Source organism: Pelophylax lessonae (genome assembly GCF_965119305.1).
Source record: "Pelophylax lessonae genome assembly, chromosome: 6".
In the NCBI taxonomy this organism is placed as follows: domain Eukaryota; kingdom Metazoa; phylum Chordata; class Amphibia; order Anura; family Ranidae; genus Pelophylax; species Pelophylax lessonae.
The window spans coordinates 217,904,167-217,928,655 of NC_138773.1; the positions used below are offsets into that span (position 1 = coordinate 217,904,167).

The following is a 24,489-nucleotide window of genomic DNA, read 5'->3' on the forward strand; positions in this document are numbered from 1 at the left end:
AAAAAATATATATTTTTTACTTTCTGCTATAAAACATATCTAATAAAGCTTAAAAAAAATCAAATTTCTTTATAAATTTAGGCCAATATGTATTCTGCTACACGTTTTTGGTAAAACAAACCCAAAGCTACAGACTATAGGATATATGCTGGCATTTCTATTTATTTAATTTTTTTATACTGGCAATGGCAGCGATCAGTGTCTTTTAGTGGGACTGCGATTTTGCGGCAGAAAGTGGGACACTAACTGACAGTTTTGACACTTTGCAGGAACCAGTTACACTAATACGGTGATCAGTGCTAAGAATATGAACTGTCACTGTACCAATGACACTGGCTTTGTTAAACATCTAGAGAGCTCAAAGGGCTACCTGTGTGCCTAGCCAGTATTTGTGTTTAGTATGTGTGCTGCTTTTACTAGGGAATAGATTAATTTTGGTGCTTACACAGTTTTTAACAAGTTTTTTTTCTTTACTAAAAAAAAAATAAAAAATCCAACTGTATACATCAATCACATTATCCAGTGATGCAGATCCACATTAATCACAATGAATGGTGCCCAACACCCGCTGAAGGAAAATGTCCTGCTGATCAACAGACGCGCCAGATACTGCTGCTCACTCTCATCAAATTACATCTCACAGGGCCCCAGGCAGGTACAATACAACACCAATTAATGAAACTATGCATTCATTTAAAAAAAAAAAAACATTAAATATATTTTAATGCAGCTATTGAATTTGATTTGGTGTCACCCTCCTGTCAATCCTTGCACAGCAGTCTGGGAGAGGCACGCTGCAGTGCAGGTGTATGGCAAGCAACTTTTTGACAGAAGGAAGAAGGAGAAAAGTTATGTCAATTATCCCGACATTGACTGGGGAGAGGGGACTACACACTCACATAAGGGCCGTCAATTCACGGAAACCTTACAGGATAATTACATGTCACAGTTGGTGGATTCCCCTACCAGAGAAAACACAATCCTGGATCTATTGATCACTAATGACCCAGACCTAATCTCGGAGGTAGGAGTCCAGGACAACCTGGGCTCTAGCGATCACAGGATGATCACATTTAGCGTAAATAACAATTTAGCAAGGCAAGTGGGGAACATAAGAACCCTTAACTTCAGAAGGGCAAACTTTCCAAAATTGTACTTGTTGATGGAAAGGGTAAACTGGGACCAAACCCTGGGATCACTGACCACAGAGGAAAAATGGGAATGCTTTAGGAACATATTAAGCAAAGGCATCTTGCAGTGCATTCCTATGGGAAATAAATGTAGAAGGGACAAAGCCAAACCTGGCTGGCTAAACCGGAGCGTTAAAAAACTTATTAGGGGAAAAAAATTGGCCTTCAGGAAATATAAATCAGAGGGCACAGTATTGGCTTTCGACCAATACAAGGAGGCAAATAGGGAGTGTAAACACAAAATCAAGATGGCTAAAATAGACTTTGAGAGACAAATAGCGGAGGATAGCAAAAAAAACCCAAAGAAATTCTTTAAGTATATCAACAGCAAAAAAACTAGGGCAGAGCATATTGCACACATAATTAACAATGATGGGAGGATGGTTACAGAGGACACTGAAAAAGCAACCGTACTGAATGCTTTTTTCTCATCAGTCTTTACACAGGAATCGGAGGGGTACACTGACCATGACTGTATAGTTAGTAGTAATACACAGGACTTGCCACTATGGCTAACAGAGGGGGAAATCAGGGAAAGGCTGGATAAACTCAACACAAACAAATCACCAGGCCCGGATGGCGTACATCCGAGAGTACTCAAGGAACTCAGTAAGGTTATATCCAGACCACTGTTCCTGATCTTTGCGGACAGTATTAGGACAGGAGATGTACCAGGGGAGTGGAGGAAAGCTAACGTGATTCCGATATTCAAAAAGGGTCAGAGGCATATACCGGGAAACTATAGGCCTGTCAGTCTGACATCAGTAGTATGTAAACTTCTGGAGGGGATGATAAGGGACTATATCGTAGAGTTTGCTAAGAACAACAGCATCATCAGTAGTAACCAGCACGGGTTTACAAATGGGCGTTCTTGTCAAACCAATCTCTTAACATTCTACGAGGAGGTGAGCTGTGAGCTAGATAGGGGCAGACCAGTGGATGTGGTGTACCTAGATTTTGCTAAGGCGTTTGATACAGTTCCCCATAAGCGCTTAATTTATAAAATAAGGTCTGCAGGTATCGACAGCAGGGTTTGCTCTTGGATACGGAACTGGCTAAAAGGGCGTATCCAAAGGGTGGTAATAAACAGCACATACTCAGACTGGTCTGAGGTAGTAAGCGGGGTCCCCCAAGGCTCAGTCCTAGGACCAACCTTGTTCAATTTATTCATAAACAGCATTGAGGACGGGATCAGTAGTTCAATATCAGTTTTTGCAGATGACACAAAATTAGGCAGGACAATAACAGCACAGCATGAAGCAGATATCCTGCAGAATGACCTGGACAAAATAACGGAGTGGGCAAAGACATGGCAAATGAGGTTTAACGTGGAGAAATGTAAGGTTTTACACTTGGGGACTAGAAACATAAAAGCACAATACACGTTAGGAGGGGAACCCTTGGGAGAATCAAAAATGGAGAAGGATCTGGGAGTCTTGGTTGATGATAGACTAGGCAACAGCATGCAATGTCAAGCGGCAGCTGCCAAGGCTAGCAGAATATTAGCATGCATAAAGAAAGGGATGTATTCCAGAGATAAAACTATAATCCTTCCACTTTATAAAACTCTGGTCCGACCTCATCTGGAGTATTCGGTCCAGTTCTGGTCACCAGTCCTCAGAAGGGATGTGTTGGAGCTGGAGAGAGTCCAGAGAAGGGCAACTAAACTAATTAGGGGATTGGAGGACCTTGATTATGAGGGGCATCTGCAATCGCTTGATTTATTCTCCCTGGAGAAGAGACGCCTGAGGGGGGACATGATAGCAATTTTTAAATATCTAAATGGGGATCTAGGCTTAGAAAAAAAGCTGTTCAGTCGAAGGGATTGCATGAGAACTCGGGGGCATACAATGCGATTAGAGGAGAAGCGTTTTAACCTCAGGCAACGTGGGGGGTTCTTTACTGTTAGGGCTACAAGATTGTGGAATTCTCTACCACATGAGGTGGTTTCTGCGGGTAGTATGGTGGCTTTCAAAAGACTCTTAGACGTACATCTCAAGGATCAGAACATTCAGGGGTATGCAAGATGATTATAGCCACACACATCTACACAGGTTGAACTGGATGGACTTTTGTCTTTATTCAACCTCACCAACTATGTAACTATGTAACTATGTAACTATCAATAAACTGCTTCCTTTTCAACGTCCAATCACTGATTGAGGACAGGGAGGTGTTGAGGCTGTATTGCATAATTGCAGAAGAGAACAGTCAGGTCACAAGCCTGGCCACACTGTGTGCCAGGGCTCTGTAAACCTCAGGACTGGCTGGAGGGAAATACAAATCCTTTGGCAGGTAAAAGAGCTCCTATATGTGAATTTCCACTGTGGATTTAGCAGTTTCAGCTGCGTAAATTTGCAGGTTCAATTTTCAGTTTACCCACGGCACCAAGATGACCATCTTCCAAGTTGAATGTAAGTATGAAACTCATGAGGTCAACTCTTCAGTTCAACCCCTAAAGAACAAGATGGGCCAATACTTTTCTTGAAATGCCTTTGTGTATGTATTACGTTCCAGCTCATTGTACGATGAAAGGAAGACCAGTTATGGTCTGAAATACATTCAATTTGGCAGCTGTGCAATCTCCTGTCACAAAATCTGACCTCACAAACACATTGGAATAGTGTCACAAATACAGAATAAACAGTCTGAAAGAGGAGTAGTTCAAAAGAAAAGGGACGGATGAGAGGCTGATGGGTGCATTTTGTTACATCAGCTCTTCATCCTCCTGCACAAAGCTGCAATCAAGGCACATTCTGTGCTTCCCAAAGAGCATCATTGAGGGTACAAAAAAAAAAAAAAGAAATATTCCTTCTAGTTCATGCCTTTAACGTAACATTCTGAAAACTAGAAATTCTTTTACTTTTTTTTGTGGCTGAATAGCAAGCTGATGATAATTTCTTTCTCTTTCCTGTGCAAATGCTTCATGGCACTGCCATCTGTAATTGAGCTCCTTGTCTGGTCTTTTTTTGAGCTTTGAATGGAGCTGATGAGTAAACTAGAGTACAGCGCGGCTCTGACCACGCAGGAAGCACTCAGCTCTCTCCTGCCCAGCTGTGTTGAGATTACACACATGCCAAGCTGCATGTTAGGGCAGCAGTTTCACCCATACTAAGTGTCAATAGCTCCCATTAGGTTTGAAAATATAAATGGTTGCAGACACTGACATTAATATAAGCAAACCAGTGGAATTCAGTTTATTACATAATCACAAGCTAGCTACGTATCTTTTTTGTAGAATCTTTTTTGAAAATCATCTTCTGTACTGAACCAACACAGTCTTCAAAGATAAACTGTTCCTAAAACAATTTGAAGGACAATTTTGCCTTTAGGTAAAGTCCCCCTTGCCCCCCCTTGCCTCATCCCCCTTGCCCCCCTCCCCTCATCCCCTTTGCCCCCCTGCTCCCCCTATCCTCTTTGCCCCCTCCTCACCTCATCCCCTTTGCCCCCCTCCTCCCCCTATCCCCTTTGCCCCCTCGTCCCCCCATCCCCCTTGCTCCCCTCCCCTCATCCCCTCCTCCCCTCATGAACCTTGCCCGCCTTCCCTCATCCCCTTAAAGTATCCTAACCTCCACTCAGGTGGTTACTTACCCCCTACATGGTGGTAGTTTCCAGAACTGTTCATGTCCTGGCTGGAAAAATCTATCTGGCGCTACCTGCTCCTGTGCAGTAAGTCCCACAGACTTGAATAAGAGGTACCTGTAGTGCTGTAGCACCATCACAGTCTTTATGTTTTTATTGTTGTGTGCTTTTCTGTCTCAGTAATCTCCACCCCTTAATGTCTTGTAAAGGGGTCACAGAGGTTCTAACCGTTTTGCATTTTTTTTCCTTTGCTAACACTAAAGGATAACGAAAAATATCAATGTGTCTGCTTGGAAATATTGCTCCCCACAGCAACATTAACTTTTTACATTTTTACTGTAAACCTTTACACATTTAGACCTGAATTTTTATAAAAAAAATAAATAAATGTAATTCATGTTTAGTAGTCTTTTAAGTATGATTTTACTCAATTCCGCATTGGCATTTATATATGTATATGCTACAACAGAAGCAGACTGCTGATGATATCTCAACATATGCAGCCAGCAATAGTCTTTAACTATACAAGATGTTCAATAGCCCAGATGTTTAATAGGCCAAAATAATGTTGTCTGGAAAGCTTCAGCACCTTGGTTAGCTCCAACAGAAAGAAAAAAAACAGGATTGAGAGTCCAACACCAGATGCCAAGTGCTTACAGGGTAATAACAGCTTGAATTTAATTATCTGCTCTGCTATTAGTGTACAGTTGTATTTGGAAAACTGGACGTTTGGGTAAAACACAAAATCATCACAAACATTTTGTTTGAAAAATCACTTATTGTATGGTATACATGGTGGACTTTTTTCACATTCACTTGCTATAATGCTGTATTTGTAATTAAAATATAAGAAATAAAAATAAGTTAAAAAAAAAAGTCACAGAAAACCCAGTTTTATATGATGTGTTCTTAAATGTGTGAAAAAATGTAGATAATCTTGATGGAGTAAGCAACACATTTTAAAATGGCCAAATGGGCTGAAGAATGCCAATAGAAAACAGTGTATTTATAACCCTATATGCTTCCCTCTATCATTAATTTAAAACTTATGATTTTACATTTCATGCTGTTTGATCAATAACATCAAATTTCCCACAAGCTTTACAGTGCAATCACTTACCCTGTTGGAGTCAATACGTGCTCTGGAGGTATAAAGGGGAGGTGGGATATTGAAGGCTTGGGGAACAAGATACTCCTCAGCATCTATCATATCTTTTAGGTCTTCATCATCCAGAAGATTTTGGAAGAACTTGCTGTGATTGGGACTGGGGAGTTTCATCCGATCATCACCCTAAAAAAGAACAGAACATTCTCAATGCATTTTACTATTACATCTATGTCTATCTATCTATCTATCTATCTATCTATCTATCTATCTATCTATCTATCTATCTATCTATCTATCTATCTATCTATCTATCTATCTATCTATCTATCTATCTATCTATCTATCTATCTATCTATCTATCTATCTATCTATCTATCTATCTATCTATCTATCTATCTATCTATCTATCTATCTATCTATCTATCTCACTATCTTTCTATCTATCTATCTTTCTATCTATCTATCTACCTAGCTATCTATCTATCTACCAATTCTTCGTATCTTCCTTATACAGTATATGTGTATCATACTAAGGATAGGACTTTTTCAAAGTATACCAATATTCTAAAAAAATAAAAGCTTTACGTTAGGCACAAATAAGAGGTTATACAAAGTCCACCTGAATGCACCACAGAACAGAATTAAGTAGCCCAAGGAATTAAGATAGGCCGTCTACTGCTGTATAATTTGATTTGTTCCAGGGGCATATTGACGGAATCCAAAGACCCATGCGTCAAACAAGGCTATCCACATTACCGCTTCTCCTTTGCTTTATCTCTCCTTTTCTCCCTAGCTCTGAACAAGAATCAATTTCTGGACCGCGTTTGACAGGGTCTGGTGATTCCTTGTGTGAATTTTTTGGACTGTTTCAGTTTGACATGGTATAAAAAGAAGCAGCTGAGCAGTTTCACCTTGAAACTTTGAGCAGCTCACAGGAAAGGCCGTAGGAGCCTCATTAGCAGTCCTCCTCAGCCCCCACAGGATCCTATGTGGTTTAAAGGGAATCGTTCATCAATATTTAAGGGAAAAAAAAATCATATTTATGTTTAAATACAGCCATAGGCAGTGCAGAGGGCTTGTCTATTTGATGCTGAATGAAATGCTATATCATTTCTATTTAAATAATACTAATGATAATGGTGTCTGCAGTACCTATTTAATTGTCCTTATCTATCTCAGTCAATACTTACAGCACCCTCCAACTTAAAAAACAAAGATGGGCAGGGGTGGGGTGCGTGTTGGGTGTAGTATATATTTGGGAAGGCTGTTGTATTACAGTCTAATATTTAGGTGATATTTAGGGGAGTGTTACCGTGTGAATTAGTTGAACAATTCTTGTGGCTGGTGATCAACAACTTCACAGAAAAGGAAAGAAAAAATGTCATGTAGGTACCAGCAGTGATTAAATCCTAAAGCTTAAAATAAATAAATAAATAAATAAAACTTAAAGACATTAATTAGTGCGGATGAGCATTATAAGCTCTGTTGGGTTTGCCTTCTGTGTCCTTACAAGAGTTATTTCATGCCACTTAATTTCCTGGTGATCAAAGAGGAAGTGAGACTATCCCCTTGATGGGGACTGGGACAGCAATAAAAACCTTACGTAGATGTGCACCCTTACCCACTTTCTATTACTGTCTTTGCTCCCAATGAGACTTTGCACCTTTCCCATTTAAACTGAAACATAAACCGGGAAGATTCTCCCAATGAGACTTTGCACCTTTCCCAGAAACTGAAACATAAACCGGGAAGATTCTAAACCTTTCTCTTCCTCTCTTTGTTCAAAGCGCACTATATCATATGATGATAACCTTGAGACAGCTAGTAATATTTCTAACCACCCATCAGTAATTTGCCTATTTAAAATTAAGCTAAACCCCAAGCTACAGTTTCCGTAAGTCGACTGTCTCTTCAAATCCAGCTGGGATTTTTTATTATTATTTAACAAATTGAAAAATGTTCCTTGATTTTGCTAGTGTGACCTCCCTGCAAGAATCACATAATAAGCAGGACTGGGAACCATTCTTCCATGTATAAATTGGTGTCAAAAATATCTATGTACTTAGACTAAGTTCACCTACTGCAGGTACACCTCTTAAGCTTGCCATACACTATACATCTAATTGCACAATCAGATTTGCCAATAAATATAATGTGATGACAAACCAGGACAATTAAACATTCAAATTGCACCTGTCCGTCAGGTCTAATGCACTGAATAGTTGATGGTAGATCTAAAGGAGGTTGTACAATTTGATTGAATACTGTATGAGCAGCGGAGAGGGAGAATTACAAAACAAGTTGCAAGATATAACTTTCTTTTATGTCACAACATATTTAAGGTACTTTACTAGTTTATCTGTGTGCTGGCCTTTATTAATTCTCTCAAATGTGTAGCTGCCAGATTACTAAATATTGCATGGATTTTGGTATATATTTAACAAAACTTGACCACCAAGTGCTCTAGGCAAGTAATTGAATAATTTAACTCTATTTTGCTTTCATTTATAGAAATAAACCTTCTTAGACATCAATTTCTGATAACACGCATATTAAAAGTTTGCATGACTGACTTTCTCATACATTGGCTAAATACTGACAATTAACGGCCCTTTTTAAAACTTAGCCATTTACAAGGATGCTTACTTAAGTACAGCTCCCAAATTTTCTACTTTCTTTAATGGAACATTTGAAGAACGATTGTTAACATATTCTTAAAAGAAACAGAAATGAAAGTTCCAATAACATTTATTTAAGTCAGTCATTTAAATTGCAGAGCTCTCCTGTAGGACTTGTTCTCTGTGCCCTTTCATATGCACACAGCCACCTGCTGTAGCGCTCGTGATATTATGATAATTAAGCTTTCCATGGTAATAGTGAAAGTGTCACATTGCAATCCTCTATGATACCATGGTCTTACATTATCTTCCGCTGGCACAATGGCAGTAACTTAGAATCAATGAGTACAATGGAGACATTCTTGTGCCCGATAATAGCATGGTGTTGACAATAGGAAAGCTGACACAAATGTGCAAGAATAGGTACAATGAACCTGGATTATACTGTAGTAACATGAGGATGAAAATGAAATTGGCTGGTAGGCATTGGAGGACATATGTACATTCATGAGGTGCTAATCCAAGGATTCTTGGAAATGCTATGTCTATTGTGCATATGTTATTTTCTATAAATGGTAGTCTAGAAAAATGAAGACCAATTCATAGTAATTAAAATATATAGTGTTTTTCCACATATATATATATATATATATATATATATATATATATATATATTTTTTTTTTTATATCACATACACTAGTAAAGAATGCATTTCATTTTAGTTTATTGCATATGAATATTTTATGTCTATATTTTAAGCTAGAAATTGACATGTTTGAATCTGGTATTTATCTGGCATTTCAGTAACTTGTATCACTGGGATTTAGTGTTTATTTCGTTAATGAAAATATTTCCGTCATAATTTTCATCAAGCGCATGTTTCCGGTGATGAAAACTAAACGAAAAACAATTTAAACTTTTGTCAACAGATGAAATCTATAAAGAAAATCAATTTGTATTTTCGCCAACGAACAAGAACAGAATGAAAATGTGAGGGAGGAACGTTTACACATTTTCTTTGGAGCTCTACCTGTAAGCCTATGAGTGTTTCCCTTCCGAGCAAGCATGATAGTGAACGTAGCATGCTAGCACTGTGTACATTACAGACCTCCTTAGATAAATGTCCAGAAAACTGTGTGCATTACAGTCCTCCTCAGATGGCCATCCAGAGCACTGTGTGCATTACAGGCCTCCTCAGACCATCCAGAGGGCACTGTGTGCATTACATGCCTCCTCAGACTGTCAAGAGCACTGTGCATTACAGGCCTCTTCAGACCGTTCAGAGAGCACTGTGTACATTACAGGCCATCCTCACACTGTCCAGAGCACTGTGTGCATTACATGTCTCCTTAGACCATCCAGAGCCATTGTGTGCATTACAGACCTCCTCAGACCGTTCAGAGCATTCACTGTTCATTACAGGCCTCCTGAGACCATCCAGAGCACTTTGTGCATTACAGGCCTCCTCAGACTGTCCAGAGCACTGTGTGCAAAAAGTGTAGCTGCTGACTTTTAATAAACACATACTCACCTGTCCCAAGATCTAGAGATGCAGTCGGCGGGAGCCTCGGTTCTCTCCTTCTTCTCCCCGTGGCACCGGCATCACTAGTATGGGCACCTGGCTGTGACAGTTTGCCGCTTCCCACCTGGGTGCGCACTGCGCATGCCCGAACCGTGCTGAGCTTCCTAAGTGGCCAGGCAATCTTCTGATTGTCCCAGAAGATTGCAGGAAGGGAGGGCTAGGCGGCCCGAGCTGAAGTGAGAGTGGGTACCTGTCAAAACTAGGTACACACTCGACCCGCCCAAAAAAATGACAAGCCAAATGTGTCATGTCAGGGAGTCAGGAGCGTTTAATTTGGAAGTTCCACTTTTGGGTGGAACTCCACTTTAGGTTAAGACATATTCATACCTGAGGCCCAGCAGTGGGCAATTAACAGTGATACAATCCAAAATGTGCTGCAGAACAGTAAAAATGCTGAGATATTTACTTTTTTTTTTTAATTGTTCTAGTAGAAACACAGAATACACATGTAAAATTATTTTGAATCTAGTTACCATAGGTGATATGGAATATGTACCTGTATTACAAGGTATCTTTGGGGGTCCCTCGCCATCCTTGAGAATTCAGCTGCCAGCTCCTTAAACTTGGGGCGACTGTCAGCATCGATCATCCAACCTTAAAAATGAAAAGTTTTCCAAATTATTTTTCTGCACAAGGGCAGCACAATTAAGGTAAGACCAAACCCTACCTACTGTGTGTATACACAAAATGAAAAGAAACCCTGGGTATATTTTAAGTAAACCTAGCAAAAATTTACATAGGATGAAAAAATATCGATAAACAGATTGACAATAATATGCCAAAATGATCAGTAGATCTAGATATGTATAAAATTGACAACCTCTCTCCTTCCCACCATCTGATCTTCTCTATTTTCTATTAATTCTTAGGTGGTCTCCCTGGCCAAAAAAAGACTTTGGAGGCTATTGTTGGCACAACCAGACATTTACAGAAATGATCAAGATTTGCAAATACCTTTGGCTATTTTTTTTTTGGCTCTACTAATAATTTTGACTTAAAGAGAAACTTCCCCTTTCTTGAGAAAAAACAATCCCCTGAGTGATCAATACACATTATACATTTCAAGGACTTTGACAAATTTTGTAGCAGACGTCTACCTTTCTTGCTCTAAAGAAATAGTTGATTGTTTCACCTTGTCCTGTGCAGACTGAATCTGAATGGGAGGAACTGGTTCATTATTATTAACAGGTGCACTCTCTGTGTTCTAATGAGTATGCATTCCTTTATAGGTATATAAACCTTCAGGAGCATCTCACGAAAACTGAAATTTGATTTGTATCTTAGTGAAAACTTCTAGAAAAATCAATGAGCCAAATCACACCAATAGAAATTACATGTATGAGGATGATCTGTAAACCAACATGGTACATAACAGCTCCAGATTGCCATATTGCATTGGATTTTGCTAAAAATGATAATGCCATAGATAAAAAAGGAAGGGTAAATTTTAATAACAATAAATTATAACAATGTGTACCAATTGTATATTTGTACGAGGGGTGTTCAAGTCCAACTGGGACTTTTAATTTTACAGGTAAAAAAAGGGATGCTAGTGTAGTGGTACTACATACAGTAGTAAGTGACAAGTGTGTCCTATTACTGATAGGCGGTGCCCAGTCCAAAGACCGTTAATCAAGATGGCAGAAAACAGTGTTAGTGAGTGCATGAAACAGCGTGTGGTGACGACGTTTCTTGTGAACAAAGGCGTAAAACCCGTAGATATCTAAAAAATAGTTCAAGCACAGTACAGTGATGAGACAATTTCATCTGCAAGTAAAGTGATAGCAAGTGTTTTCTGGGACAAACATAGCTTTATTCATGTGGATTTATTACCCTGTGGTGCCACTATCAACAGTAAATATTACTGTGATGTTCTAAACGATGTGCATTTGTGTCTGCGGGAAAAATGGCCTGGTTTGATCATCCTGTTTCCTCTGGACAAAGCATGAGCGCATACTGCTCCCTGCACTATGTGCACATTACAGCGACACGGCTGGGAGGTATTGTCACATCCCCCTTACAGCCTGGACCTCGCGCTGAGTGATTTCCACCTGTTTGGACACCTAATAGTGTTCCTCGAAGGTCAACATTTCAGCACTGATGACAAAGTGAAGCAGGCTCTTCTAGGATGGTCTAGCCGTTCTGTCTATTCCGAGGCTTTCTAGGCATTAGTTAAATGCTGGGATAAGTGTATAGATGTAGCAGGAGAGTATGTCGAAAAATAAATGCATTTTCCATTCCTTGAAATTAGTTTTTTTATTATATAAACTCAAAAGTCCCAGTTTGACTTGAACACCCCTTGTATTATAACAGCTTGTATATCAATTGTATATTTTTTTATTTGCTATATTGTTTCCATTAATGTGGAGTCAATTATGTAGGTTTTTACTAACAGCAACCTCCGTTTATGTATTTTTTCATCATAAGGTCAGTTTTAATTTTTCTGAATTGAGACAAGTTTAATTTGATTAGGCTTTGAAAAATGCAGTGGTTGTGTGATTAGGGCTTAGTATCCCTACAACAACAAGGTTGCAAGTTTTAAAAAAATATGAACAGTCTGTATGTCACGGGATGATTACGGATTGGTTGTTATATGTTACTGCACTTCCTGCAAATCACTCCTAGCCTTATTATATAAAACAATTTTACCATTTTTTATTAGAATATTCAATCTATGGTTTGTTGTGGATAAATAAACACATGTAATAATACCTTGCTAGAGGTTCTCCTAAATGTCGTAAAAGCCTGCATTGTTGCCAAACTCTTGTCTTTTGATTTAACGCCTTCTTGTTTACTTTCAATAAGATATTCTGATCTTCTTGCTTCCTACATTTCTCAAATATTTGCACCTTTTATCTTCCCAGTTTCTCAGGCAGCCTATTATAGATTATTTTGTTTTTCGAGCTGAGTGATCAATACAACCTCCCACGTACCAATTATAAAAAAAAAAAAAAGAAACAGCTACAGTATACTGAGGATTATTAGTATGAATGGAAATTAATTATATTGTATTAGCATAACCACAACATGCAAATGCTTGTTTTTTTTTTTTTTTTTTTTACTTAGAACAATGAAATCTTATTGGTTGGTATGGGGAACACTTCCCTTTTCCTTGTGTTAACAAATATTGCACACACCTTTCATTCAATCATTGCTAATAAATGACATGTAAATCTCCATAAGGGACTGTCTTGCTGTCTCTTATGGCAGAAAAAGGGTAAAGTCATTTTGCAATGCTTTGCTGGGCCCTCTGGCAGAGGAGAAGTTCGTTATTTGTGCCAAGGTGAAATACGTGTCTCTCTCCAGAACAAAGCATTACAGAAAACCATATATATCATGTCCCTGCCTCCCTCTCTCTCTCTTCTGCTCAAGCCCCCTGTTTACTGGTGCATGTCCTTTCTGTGCTTACACAAAAAAGATAAAGTACAGCGAATTTCAAAGTATTTGCGGTGAAGCTCACAGGGATTTAACTCTTGTGCGCACAGTCTACCTACTTATAGCCGGTCATTTAGGTCGTGAGTAGAAAAACAACATTGTGATCATTAAAGCTGAATTCCAAACTTACCTTCTGTTTTACACAGTTGTACAGGCTCCACTCCTGTACCAAAAATGTTTAGTTTGATTTCACTGCACACCGTGAGCTTTTTTCAGTGTGCATTAGAAGCTGCAGCAAGTCAGAGTTTGCCTTTATTTCCAGGCTGGAAGACATGCAGCTTTATTCAGCCCTTTCCTCCCCAGTCTGACTATCACTGGTTCACCACTTTCATTGGATTTCAATTCTTTCAATTGTGGATGCTAAGCATCACATGTGGATGTTACTAAGAGCAATATGCATGCAAATGCCTTCCTAGGAATACCCTCTCCTCCAGAGTGACATCACTCATTAAAGTGGAGCTCCAGTCTCTTAAAGCAGAGTTCCCCCCCCCCTCAAAAAATTAAAAGTCAGCAGCTACACATACTGTAGCTGCTGACTTTTAATATTAGGACACTTACCTGTCCAGGAATCCAGCGATGTCGGCATGTTTCCATCGGCTGTTGGGTGCTGCCGCTGCCATCGCCGATAAGGGAACCCGGCAGTGAAGCCTTCACAAGCGGGTCCCTACTGCGCATGCGCTAAGCGCGCTGCGCATTCGGATTGGCTCGGCGGTGAAGGGTAGGAGGAGGGGGCCAAACTTTGCCGCTGCACCGTTTCCAGGAAGTGGGGAAGGGTACCTGTCAAAAACAGGTAACCCGTTCCCCCCCTCCCCCCCTGAAAGGTGCCAAATGTGGCACCGGAGGGGGGGGAAGCAAATGAGCAGAAGTTCCACATTTGGAAAACTGTAACTGTTGACTTTTAATAAACAGCCATTCACCTTTCCCATGATCCAGCGGTGCTCTCACCCCAGTCGTGTTCTCCCTGTGTCCTCCCTCGTCCGCGCTGGCATCTATACTATGAGCACCCGGCTGTGACAGTTTGTAGGTTCACAGCCGGGTGTCCACTGCAAATTGACGAGCCGTGCTGTGCTTTGTGACTGGTCCTGAAGTCTTCTGGTGTCATCATGTGTCCCAGAAGACTTCGGGGGGGAGGGGAAAGGATAACTTTCACTTCCGATTGCCTAAGGCAATCAAAGCAGAAGTGGTACCTGTCAAAATCGGGTACTCGTTACCCCCTTCCTCCCCAAAAGCTCCATTTAACAAACAAGAGGCAAGGAGAAGGCCTTAAAGCGTAACTTCCCCTTTTGGGTGGAGCTCCGCTTTAAGGCATTTTGATATAAGTCCCAAGAGCCAGTCCATTGCTTGCATCAGGGCTGGGGGCTCTTGAGAGGAATACTGCTCTGCTTGAATTGCACAGAGAAGCACAGAGACCCAGTGATGACTACAATAAAGTATGTCATAAAAATATAAAGGTTTTATTCAAAAAAAATTAACTAGCATGATGAAGATAGAGGAAAAAAAAAAAAGGGACCATGGAAGGCAAAATATATGAGGTGGTATCAAAAAGTTTCAAGACTAGCTCTTTTTACAAGAATGTATTTTATATTATCTACGTTTACACACTATCACCTTTAAAATAGTACCCTTACACTGCAATACAGCGCTCCCAGCATTCATACCACATCTGGAATGTGTCCTGGAAGTCTTCTTTTCGAAGAGTGTCAAGCACAAGTTGCCAAATGGCTTTGATATGTTCAAGGTGTGAGCTCGATTAAGAACTTCCTGATCTCTCATTGTCTTCTAATAATGTTCTTCCGCTCTTGAAGCGCGTGTGCCACTCAAAACTTCCCAAACTACTCATTGCAGCATCGCAGTAAACTTGCCGAATCATGTCAAATGTCTTTGTGGCAGATATGACCAGTTCCACGCAGAATTACAGGTTTGCTCTTTGTTCTAACTTGTTGTCCATGTTGAATCACCAGACATGGTAACATACATGACCAGAATAGCACCAGTTGCACAGCTCCCGATGTACACAGGACGATGTCTTTCGGCACACTGACTTATAAAGTTGGGTGCTACCTGTGACTGTGCGTTCAGCGTTGTACTGCCATCTGTTGGCGTGTTACAAAACTAGTCTATAAACCTTTTGATACCACCTTGTTAGCACATCAAACTTTAGTTTTAAATTAAAATTATTTATTTCTCCAAAGAACAATCAAGGGATACATAACAATATAATCTAGAGCTGATATAGAAAACCCTACAAATACAATCTAGAGCGGAAATAGAAAACCCTACAAATACATAAAGCCAGACAGAATTGTATAATTTTATCATAAACCAACATTTTTTTTTTAAATGAAATGTATGATTTTGCCTCTTTTATCCATTGCCACATCTTTTTGGTGCGGATTTACTGCAGCCTCTTTGCAAGCACTGCCTGTCTGCATGCACATAATCCAAACTTTGGCTACACATAATTTTTCAGGGCTGGTTTCCTGATGATGAGCCCAATAGACCATGTCTGCGTAAAGTGTGTTGAAAAAGCCACTTGTAGTCTATATTACCAGCCAGTGTGACAGGTGGACAACAAAGAAGAAAAATGTGGAGCCCGGGACAGAGTGTCATCATCCTATAACAGGAAGTGCCTGCACAAGGACCGATGCAGGGACCTGGTGGGTTCACTTCGTGTAGGTTCATCTGCCAGTCTTTGCCAGCACCATCCTGGTTTCTGTCCTGCTCACAGTTTCTACATTTCTAGTTATATTATTATTATTTTAAATATTTCAATTTGTAACTGGCTTTCACAAATTCGATGGTGTCTAAGTAATTAGTGCTCTTGCCTTGCAGCCTGGGGTACTGAGTTTGATCTCCAGCAAGCACGCTTTCTGCATAAATTTCATATGTTTTTTGGATGTTTGTGTCTATTTCAATTAAAAAAACAAGGTACGTTTATTGGCTTCCACTTAAGGTGGTCTTACTGTGTGTAAGGAATGCTGTGCCTTCAGAGGAGCTTGCAAGCTAATTGGCAACAAAAGTGAGTACACCCCTAAGTGAAAATGACCAAATTGGTCCCAATTAGCTATTTCCCCTCCCAGATGTCATGTGACCTCATGGCAAAGAACTCTCTGAGGATCTGAAAAAAAAGAACTGTTGCTCTATGAAGATGGCCTAGGCTATAAGAATATTGCCAAGACCCTGAAGCTAAGCTGCAGCACGGTGGCCAAGACCATAGACAGCGATTTAACAGGACAGGTTCCACTCAGAACAGGCCTCTCCATGGTCGAACAAAGAAGTTGGGTGCATGTGCCCAGTGTCATATCCAGAGATTGTCTTTGGGAAATAGATGTATGAGCGCTGCCAGCATTGCTGCAGAGGTTGAAGGGGTGGGGGGGGGGAGAGCCTGTCAGTGCTCAGACCATACACACCGCATCAAATTGGTCTGCATGGCTGTTGTCCCAGAAGGAAGCCTCTTCTAAAGATGATGCACTAGAAAGCCTGCAAACAGTTGGCTGAAGACAAGCAGATTAAGGACATGGATTACTGGAACCATGTCCTGTGGTCTGATGAGACCAAGATAAACTTATTTGGTTCAGATGGTGTCAAGCGTGTGTGGCCGCAACCAGGTGAGGAGTACAAAGACAACTGTGTCTTGCCTAAAGTCAAGCATGGTGGTGGGAGCGTCATGGTCTGGGGCTGCATGAGTGCTGCCGGCACTGGGGAGCTACAGTTCCTTGAGGGAACCATGAATGCCAACATGTAATGTGACATACTGAAGCAAAGCATGATCCCCTCCCTTCAGAGGTTGGGCCGCAGGGCAGTATTCCAACATGATAACGACCCCAAGCACAACTCCAAGACAACCACTGCCTTGCTAAATAAGCAGAGGGTAAAGGTGATGGACTGGCAAAGCATGTCTCCAGACCTAAACCCTATTGAGCATCTGTGGGGCATCCTCAAACAGAAGATGGAGGAGCACAAAGTCTCTAACATCCACCAGCTCCATGATGTCGTCATGGAGGAGTAGAAGAGGACTCCAGTGGCAACCTGTGAAGCTCTGGTTAACTCCATGCTCAAGAGGGTAAAGGCAGTGCTTGAAAATAATGGTGGCCACACAAAATATTGACACTTTGTGCCCAATTTGAACATTTTCACTTAGGGGTGTACTCACTTTTGTTGCCAGCGGTTAAGACAATAATGGCTGTGTGTTGAGTTATTTTGAGTGGGACAGTAAATTTACACTATTATACAAGCTGTACACTCACTACTTTACATTATAGCAAAGTGTCATTTCTTTAGTGTTGTCACATGAAAAGATATAATAAAATATTTACAAAAATGTAAGGGGTGTACTCACTTTTGTGAGATACTGTACATAGTGCCAAATAGAATGCAGTTTAAGGCCTAAGTTTACCTAAAAAAATACAAATTCAACACAAGGGACATTACTTAACTTCATTGTGATGTGTCCCTTGTGCTTCTGTCTTCTAGTTCAGTAGAAATCTTTCAACCTTTCAACCTCTACCGCAAGGCCGCAATCTTCCAGTGTAGCAGGGGTTAGTAGAACTGAAGCCAGCCATAGGCAGTTCAAGATTTGAACCATGTGTGCACAAGCTGAATGTACCCAAGTTGATTGATTGATCAACTTGGATACAACCAGCTTGTCAGATTTTACACGCGAATACTGCTAGTGGTTAATTTTGCCGCTAGCAATAATAACTATGCCCTCCCGGCAAGAACGGCTCCCTGCGCCCCCGCCCCGCTGGGGGAGAACACAATGGTTTATCAGCAAGGAATCCCTGATCAACACTGTAAGCCATTACTACAACTTCTATGAATGAAATAAGATCTATGAATGGAAGGGGGCGGATGATTGAAAGGTCTCTATTCATGGATCACGCTTTATTCATGGAAGCTGCAATATGGAAACGGTGGGCATAGTCGAGCACTCTTGATGACAGCCTCTGACAGTTCCTCACTTCTATAAACCTCTCCCACACCGGAAGATTACAGCGGCAAGATGGGAAGCCATTGGAGGACAAAGTATTTCTACTGAGCTAGAAGACAGAAGCACAAGGGATACATCACACTGAAGGTATCTAATGTTCCTTGTCCTTAATTGTTATATTGTTGTAGGCAAATCTAAGCTTTAAATACATATGAAGTTCAATTTAATGGCATTAAGATAGCTAAAGCACTTTGGGGTTGATTTACAAAAAGCATACAGGCTGTTCATGATACAAGGTAATTTTACCATAGCTTAGTAAATGTGGTAAAAATGCACTTTGCAGAGCGTACCCAATCATGTGCAAGGAAAACAAAAAAACATGTTTTCTTGCATGTGGTTGGAAGATGGAAGTCAGCAGAACTTCACATGATTCACTAAAGGAATAGTCCCTTACAAACTGAACAGTCTATTTGCCTTTAGTAAATCGATCCTTTTATTTATTACAGGTACTTATATAGCCCCATCAATTTATGCAACGCTTTAGAAATATATATCGTACATTCACATCAGTCCCTGCCCTCAAGGAGCTTGCAATTATAAATACACATACTAGAGCCAATTTAGACATGAGCAAATTAACCTACCAGCATGTCTTTTGAGTGTGGGAGGAAACCAGAGTACCTGGAGGAAAACCATGCAGGCACAGGGAGAAAATATATACTCCAGGCAGGTGGTGCCACGGTTGGGATTTAAACCAACAACCCTAGTGCTGCTAGGCAGAAGCGCGAACCACTTAGCCACTGTGCTGCCCCATGATTTTCTATTATATAATTGATTTCACCTTTTTTATCCTTTCTTGTATTTCAGTTACCTTTGCAGTCAATGCCTGTCTACATGCATGCACCCCAGTAATGACTGCACATAATTTCTCAGGGCTGATTTCCTGATGATGGCCCCATTGGACCATGTCTGCATAAAGTGTGTTGAAATTGCCACTTGTAGTCTCTATCAGAAGCCAGTGTGACAGTGACCCTTTAACAGGAAGTGCCTGAAAAAGAACCAGGACGTAGGATCATAAGGTAATATTTTAATGTAAGCTGAAGACCTAAAAATACTGAAAATTACTTTTTAAATCGCATTAACATGTTAGGGCTTAAGTGAAACTATTGTGATTGGGTTTACATATATATTCAGAGGCAAACGTTGAGAATGCTTATAAAACATTGCTCTAAGGACCAAATCTAATTATTAATAATACATTCAGTATATCGTAAAAAAGTGAATCCCTTTAGTTTGGTCAGAAAACAAATACATCTTCTTATTCAGGAGAAGATGCACTTTTCTTTTGGCTGTCTATTGTCACAATAAATAAAAGTGCAGCTCGTTGGGATCTGCAGGGGGCATTGCAAGACTCAGAATCTTGAATATACAACGGGCCCAAAGTCTCTTAATAATAACAGGCTCACTCATCATTAGAGGTTTGTAGTGCCGTTATGCAGTGGCCTTTCAGGATAAACCAGATAGGGAACAGGGACATCTCATGGGGATGGGGGGTGGTTAATCGCACTTAAATGAAGCCCAAAGCTCCAGGGAGATTTTGCTTGTAATGAGAAGAATGGAGTGGAGAGCCACACTTCATGAAACAAGTGACTTGCTGTCTTCTAATTACAATGTGGGACACATACACATTATCTGCGAAATGAACATTTATATTGGATAGCTGCATCTGTGTATGATGCAGGGTGAACTCGGTATTAGACAGTCAGGCAGGGGTAATGCATGTCAACATACCATGTGTCCTATAGGATTATTGGGGATGATTAGTAGGATTTTGCTTGGTCACATGTGCTTCTTTTTTACCCATGTGTGCTTGTATGAATAATCCTATTTAATACAGTACATAATAAAATATGCATGTTTTGATTATATAGGGACTGCTGGGTATTCATGACATCCTCAACCTTTGTCAGTTTAGGAACCAATTTCAATACACGTTGTTAAGCTCCACCACGGATGAAAAACAAGATTTAAAAAGCCTTTTGCTGGTAACAATAATTTTATCAAATGCCTGTAAGTACTGATACAATTGCAAAAGAAAGAAAATACTGGTAGAACATCTCACAATTAAAGGGCTTTGCTGTCTTAAGCTGCCTTTTTAGTTTGGCCTTTATAACAGGTCCCCAAAAACCGTTAATTGAAGGTTAATTCATCTGCCAATTCACTGGAAGTTTTCATCTTCCCAGCACTACTAGCATGGAGTTTCTGCATACGCCAAATGATCCTGCATTTCATGACTACAATGGGGGTTGGAAATTAGATCTTGGTCTGGTTAAAAGAATATACCATTGGGATCCTTGAATGCAAAACTGAGTAATCAAATTTCAGTAGGCTGGGTTTTTTAAACAAATTATATACCAAAATGATCACTTTTTGGTAGATGCTGAATGGTTATACCACTTCATCAATTTATTACATCAGTCTGTATATTTCCTGTGGCCCTTATGGGGAGTCCCAATGTAAAGGTTGTATTTGTATTTATTTTTATTATCATGAAGAATACAACAAGAGGAACTGGAATGTGCAAAGGTCAGAAGGAGCATTCCAGACTCTTAGTTGGAGAGGTGCCAGATTGGGCACCGTGGTAGGGAGAAAATTATGCTGTTGGAATATCTAAGACATATAATAAGGCCGACTCAGCTCGCCAAGTTTCACCTGTAACTAAAATGTGGACTTTTGGATAGAAAGAACTTTTAAAGACCAACTTCCTGGCACTGTCACATGCAAAGAGTTCTCTGAGCAGGGGCATAGATAAAGGGGAATAAGAGGGTCCAAACTTCCCACAAGCATCCTGGCTGGCGCTAGTTTAAGGTGCTAGAGTTGCACAGCCTGGGCATTCTTTTGTGTATCACCACTGTTGACAGGACATCGCAGTAGGCAGATGACAGAGGAGCACGTTTGGTAGATTAACTGGCAGCCAGACTTTGGCCCTGCCCACTGGCAAGAAGGACATGCCAGACACAGTGTGGAATGCTGGAGGTAATTAGCGGGACTGGTGGCAAGTGGAAGAGCCTTTTGGGACAGAAAGAAAGAACAGCCCACAAAGACGAATCATGCAGGGGGTGGCAACAACCTCCTGTGCTCGAGCTGAATGTTCCAGCAGTGGAGGACCTTAGGTCTTTGACATCTTGAAGTTAGGCAAGACTTTTCAACATCCCCCCGCCCCCCACCCCCGAGGACTGGGAAATCTAAAGAACACTGGAAAAACAAAAGACAGAGGGTGCACCAGCTATGCGCATTACCTTAAATTTTGATTTCCTATTGAAGAAATAAAAAAAATATGATATCAATATCCATAAATATTGGAGGACTGGTATACTCTTGCGCAGTCTTTAATGTCTATGGGCAGCTGTATGCAGCACTTGGGCTTTGGGGTTCAGATATATGCCTGAATTTAAGCCGTATATGACCTCATACATAAATGTGTATGAGGCCGTTGGGTACACAGATTCTGAAATATGTAACTGTGCAGGTTCAAGTTTCAAGTCCCATCCCACTGTTAGCACACAGCATGCCACCTTTTTTGTTGCCCAAGGTTGAACTCCCCACCAGGAGAAAACTCAGCCCATAAGTCAGCACCTTGGCAATTATAGCTCATCCCCTGTAGCTCACGTGACTACAAAAAGTGTTACAATCAACCAGCCTGCTAGTGCTGCCTCTTCTTGATTGATTAGCGGCACAGTTAACATGGCTTAACAGTTATTATGCTTAAATCTGTTGCCTTATTTGCTTTATTTAACATGATACAGGCAGCAATTATGGCAATGAAGAGGCATGAGACACTAGTGAACAAAGTGACTCCTGTTCAAATGTTGTCACTGACTCTTTCATTACATAGTCGTTTTACTAAAAGGTATATTTTAAGTGACAGTCTTCAACCTCATACATGAAGGTCTAGAAATACATACTATCTATGCAATGTATTGATACATTTAATTTGGAATATAATAACATGTCTTTCCTCTTATGATTACTGTCACATAATCAGATGGGGTTGTAGGAAGTGAGGTTAGTTAACACGTCTAATTTTTCCCACGCAGATTGAAATCACAGACTGTAAACTTATAACACAGATGTCAAAAAAGAAGATGATTAAACAGTCATAAAAATATCAAAAGAAGAAAGCTCATGATTCTCATAAATCAGCCTAATTTCAAAGATATTGCATATAGTGAGAGCAAGCATACGTACCTCATTATTCAGCCTAATTAAAAAAAAAAAGACATATGCAGAGCATATACAGTATCTCACAAAAATTCTGCACACCTGCCTAAAACATTTGCCCAGTACTATAAATATATATATACACAGTATTAAGGATCATTATTTGCCACCATGATCATGTTCAGCAATGAGAGCCAAAGTAATACTTACGGCCCATTCAAACCAGATGCACGTCAAGGTGCTGGCTTGCTTTTTTTTTTTCTAAGCCGGCCAGTTCATTTACCACAATGTGCAGCAGTGCGTTACGGTGTGTTATAGCATGACTGCTTGCATTGTGTAAAAATGCAAAGTCCTACTTTTTTAAGCCCACATCAATGCAGCTCAATGAGTCCAATGGGGCTGGGGTGAATGACCCCCCCTTAGGCTACATGCACAGTGGCGATTAAGGCTGGTGGGAATTGAAGCAGCAGAGATCTTTTGTTTACAGCTGGCTGCTGCAGCTATTCACAGCCCCCTGCCCAGCCAGCGGTAACTTGCAGTGTGCGTCCAGAAGCTATCACCGCAGGTAATCGCTGGCTGTGCATAGATCCATGAATAGCTGTGGCTGTAGTCACTTCTGGCACATTGGAATGGTACTTGGGCACAAAGTAAAAAAAGCTTCCTTAGGGCGGGACTCACATCTTTGCATTTTTGCTTAAATCAGCTTCCACTAAATGAATGGAACATTTTAATGCATATCAATGTATACATTAAGACATGTATCAACACTCCCATAAGGCGTCATAATGCATGTAGAGTACCATGATGTGCTGTAATGACATGTGCTGACCTCTGATACAATGGATTGCACCACACATTGAAAACATGCAGCAGAACATGATAATGCATGTCGACGTGCATTTTAAAGTACTTCTATTGATTTCAATGGAAAATGCATGGGGGGGGGGGGGGGAAATGCATAGGTCCTAACAGCGAAATGTCCTACCGTGGAAGTCTTTGAGAAGATAAAATAATTAATTGGCCTGGAAGCAGTCGATCATTATTTAAAAACAGACAACACTATCTCTTCCTCTCACCGGGACTTCATTCTAGATTTGTTGATATTCGCGACAGGGCGTAATTACTTCTGGTTCAATCACCAGTTCTACTTACAACAAAGAGGGGTGGCCATGGGGGCGACTTTTAGGGATACCGCCCACTGACAGCTGCCATCACAAAGCCTGGCTGGGCGGTATCCCTAAAAGTCAATTCATTAGGCTCAGGAGGAATTGTACTTATGATCATGAATTCCTCCAACAAGCCCAGATACTAAAAGATAGATTTCTGACTAAGGGCTATAGATCTGATGTCCTTGAATCAGCTATCACTGAAGTGGCACAGATCAATAGAGCTGAACTACTTTCTGGATCTAGGAATAAAAATAGGGATCAGTCTGACTTTGCTAAATGGTCTTTTTTTTTACCAATTATTCCACACAACACAGGTCCATCAAAAAAATATTCTCCAAACATTGGGATGTACTCAGAAACGACCCGGTCTTGAACACTGTTTTGCCGGGGCGACCATCTGTTACCTTTAGGGGAGCCCCTGCATTGAGAGGACAAACTTGCCCCTAATGTACCAGATGAACCTTCTAGGCCCAAAAAGTTATTTTCTGATCTGATCGGGTTCTATCCCTGCCGTAAATGCAGAGTTTGTGATTACAATTGTGACAAAAATTTTTATCTTTTCAATCCACTGTCACAAAAAGTGTGTACCAAATTAAATTTTTTGCTACATGCATAACCACTCATGTCGTCTATCTGATGACGTGCCCATGCAA

The 24,489-nt window shown here is 40.5% G+C and overlaps 1 protein-coding gene across 2 annotated transcripts in view; it reads right to left on the reverse strand.

Annotated features, from left to right (window-relative positions):
- ERBB4 (erb-b2 receptor tyrosine kinase 4) overlaps nt 1–24,489 on the reverse strand; it is a 1,312,942-nt gene that overhangs the window by 44,078 nt on the left and 1,244,375 nt on the right. For both annotated transcript variants that reach the window (XM_082261897.1, XM_082261896.1), the window contains exons 24-25: nt 10,578–10,675; nt 5,893–6,063 (exon numbers count right to left, since the gene is read on the reverse strand). In XM_082261897.1, coding sequence (XP_082118023.1) covers nt 5,893–6,063; nt 10,578–10,675 — 269 coding nt within the window. The remainder of the gene's footprint in view (nt 1–5,892; nt 6,064–10,577; nt 10,676–24,489) is intronic.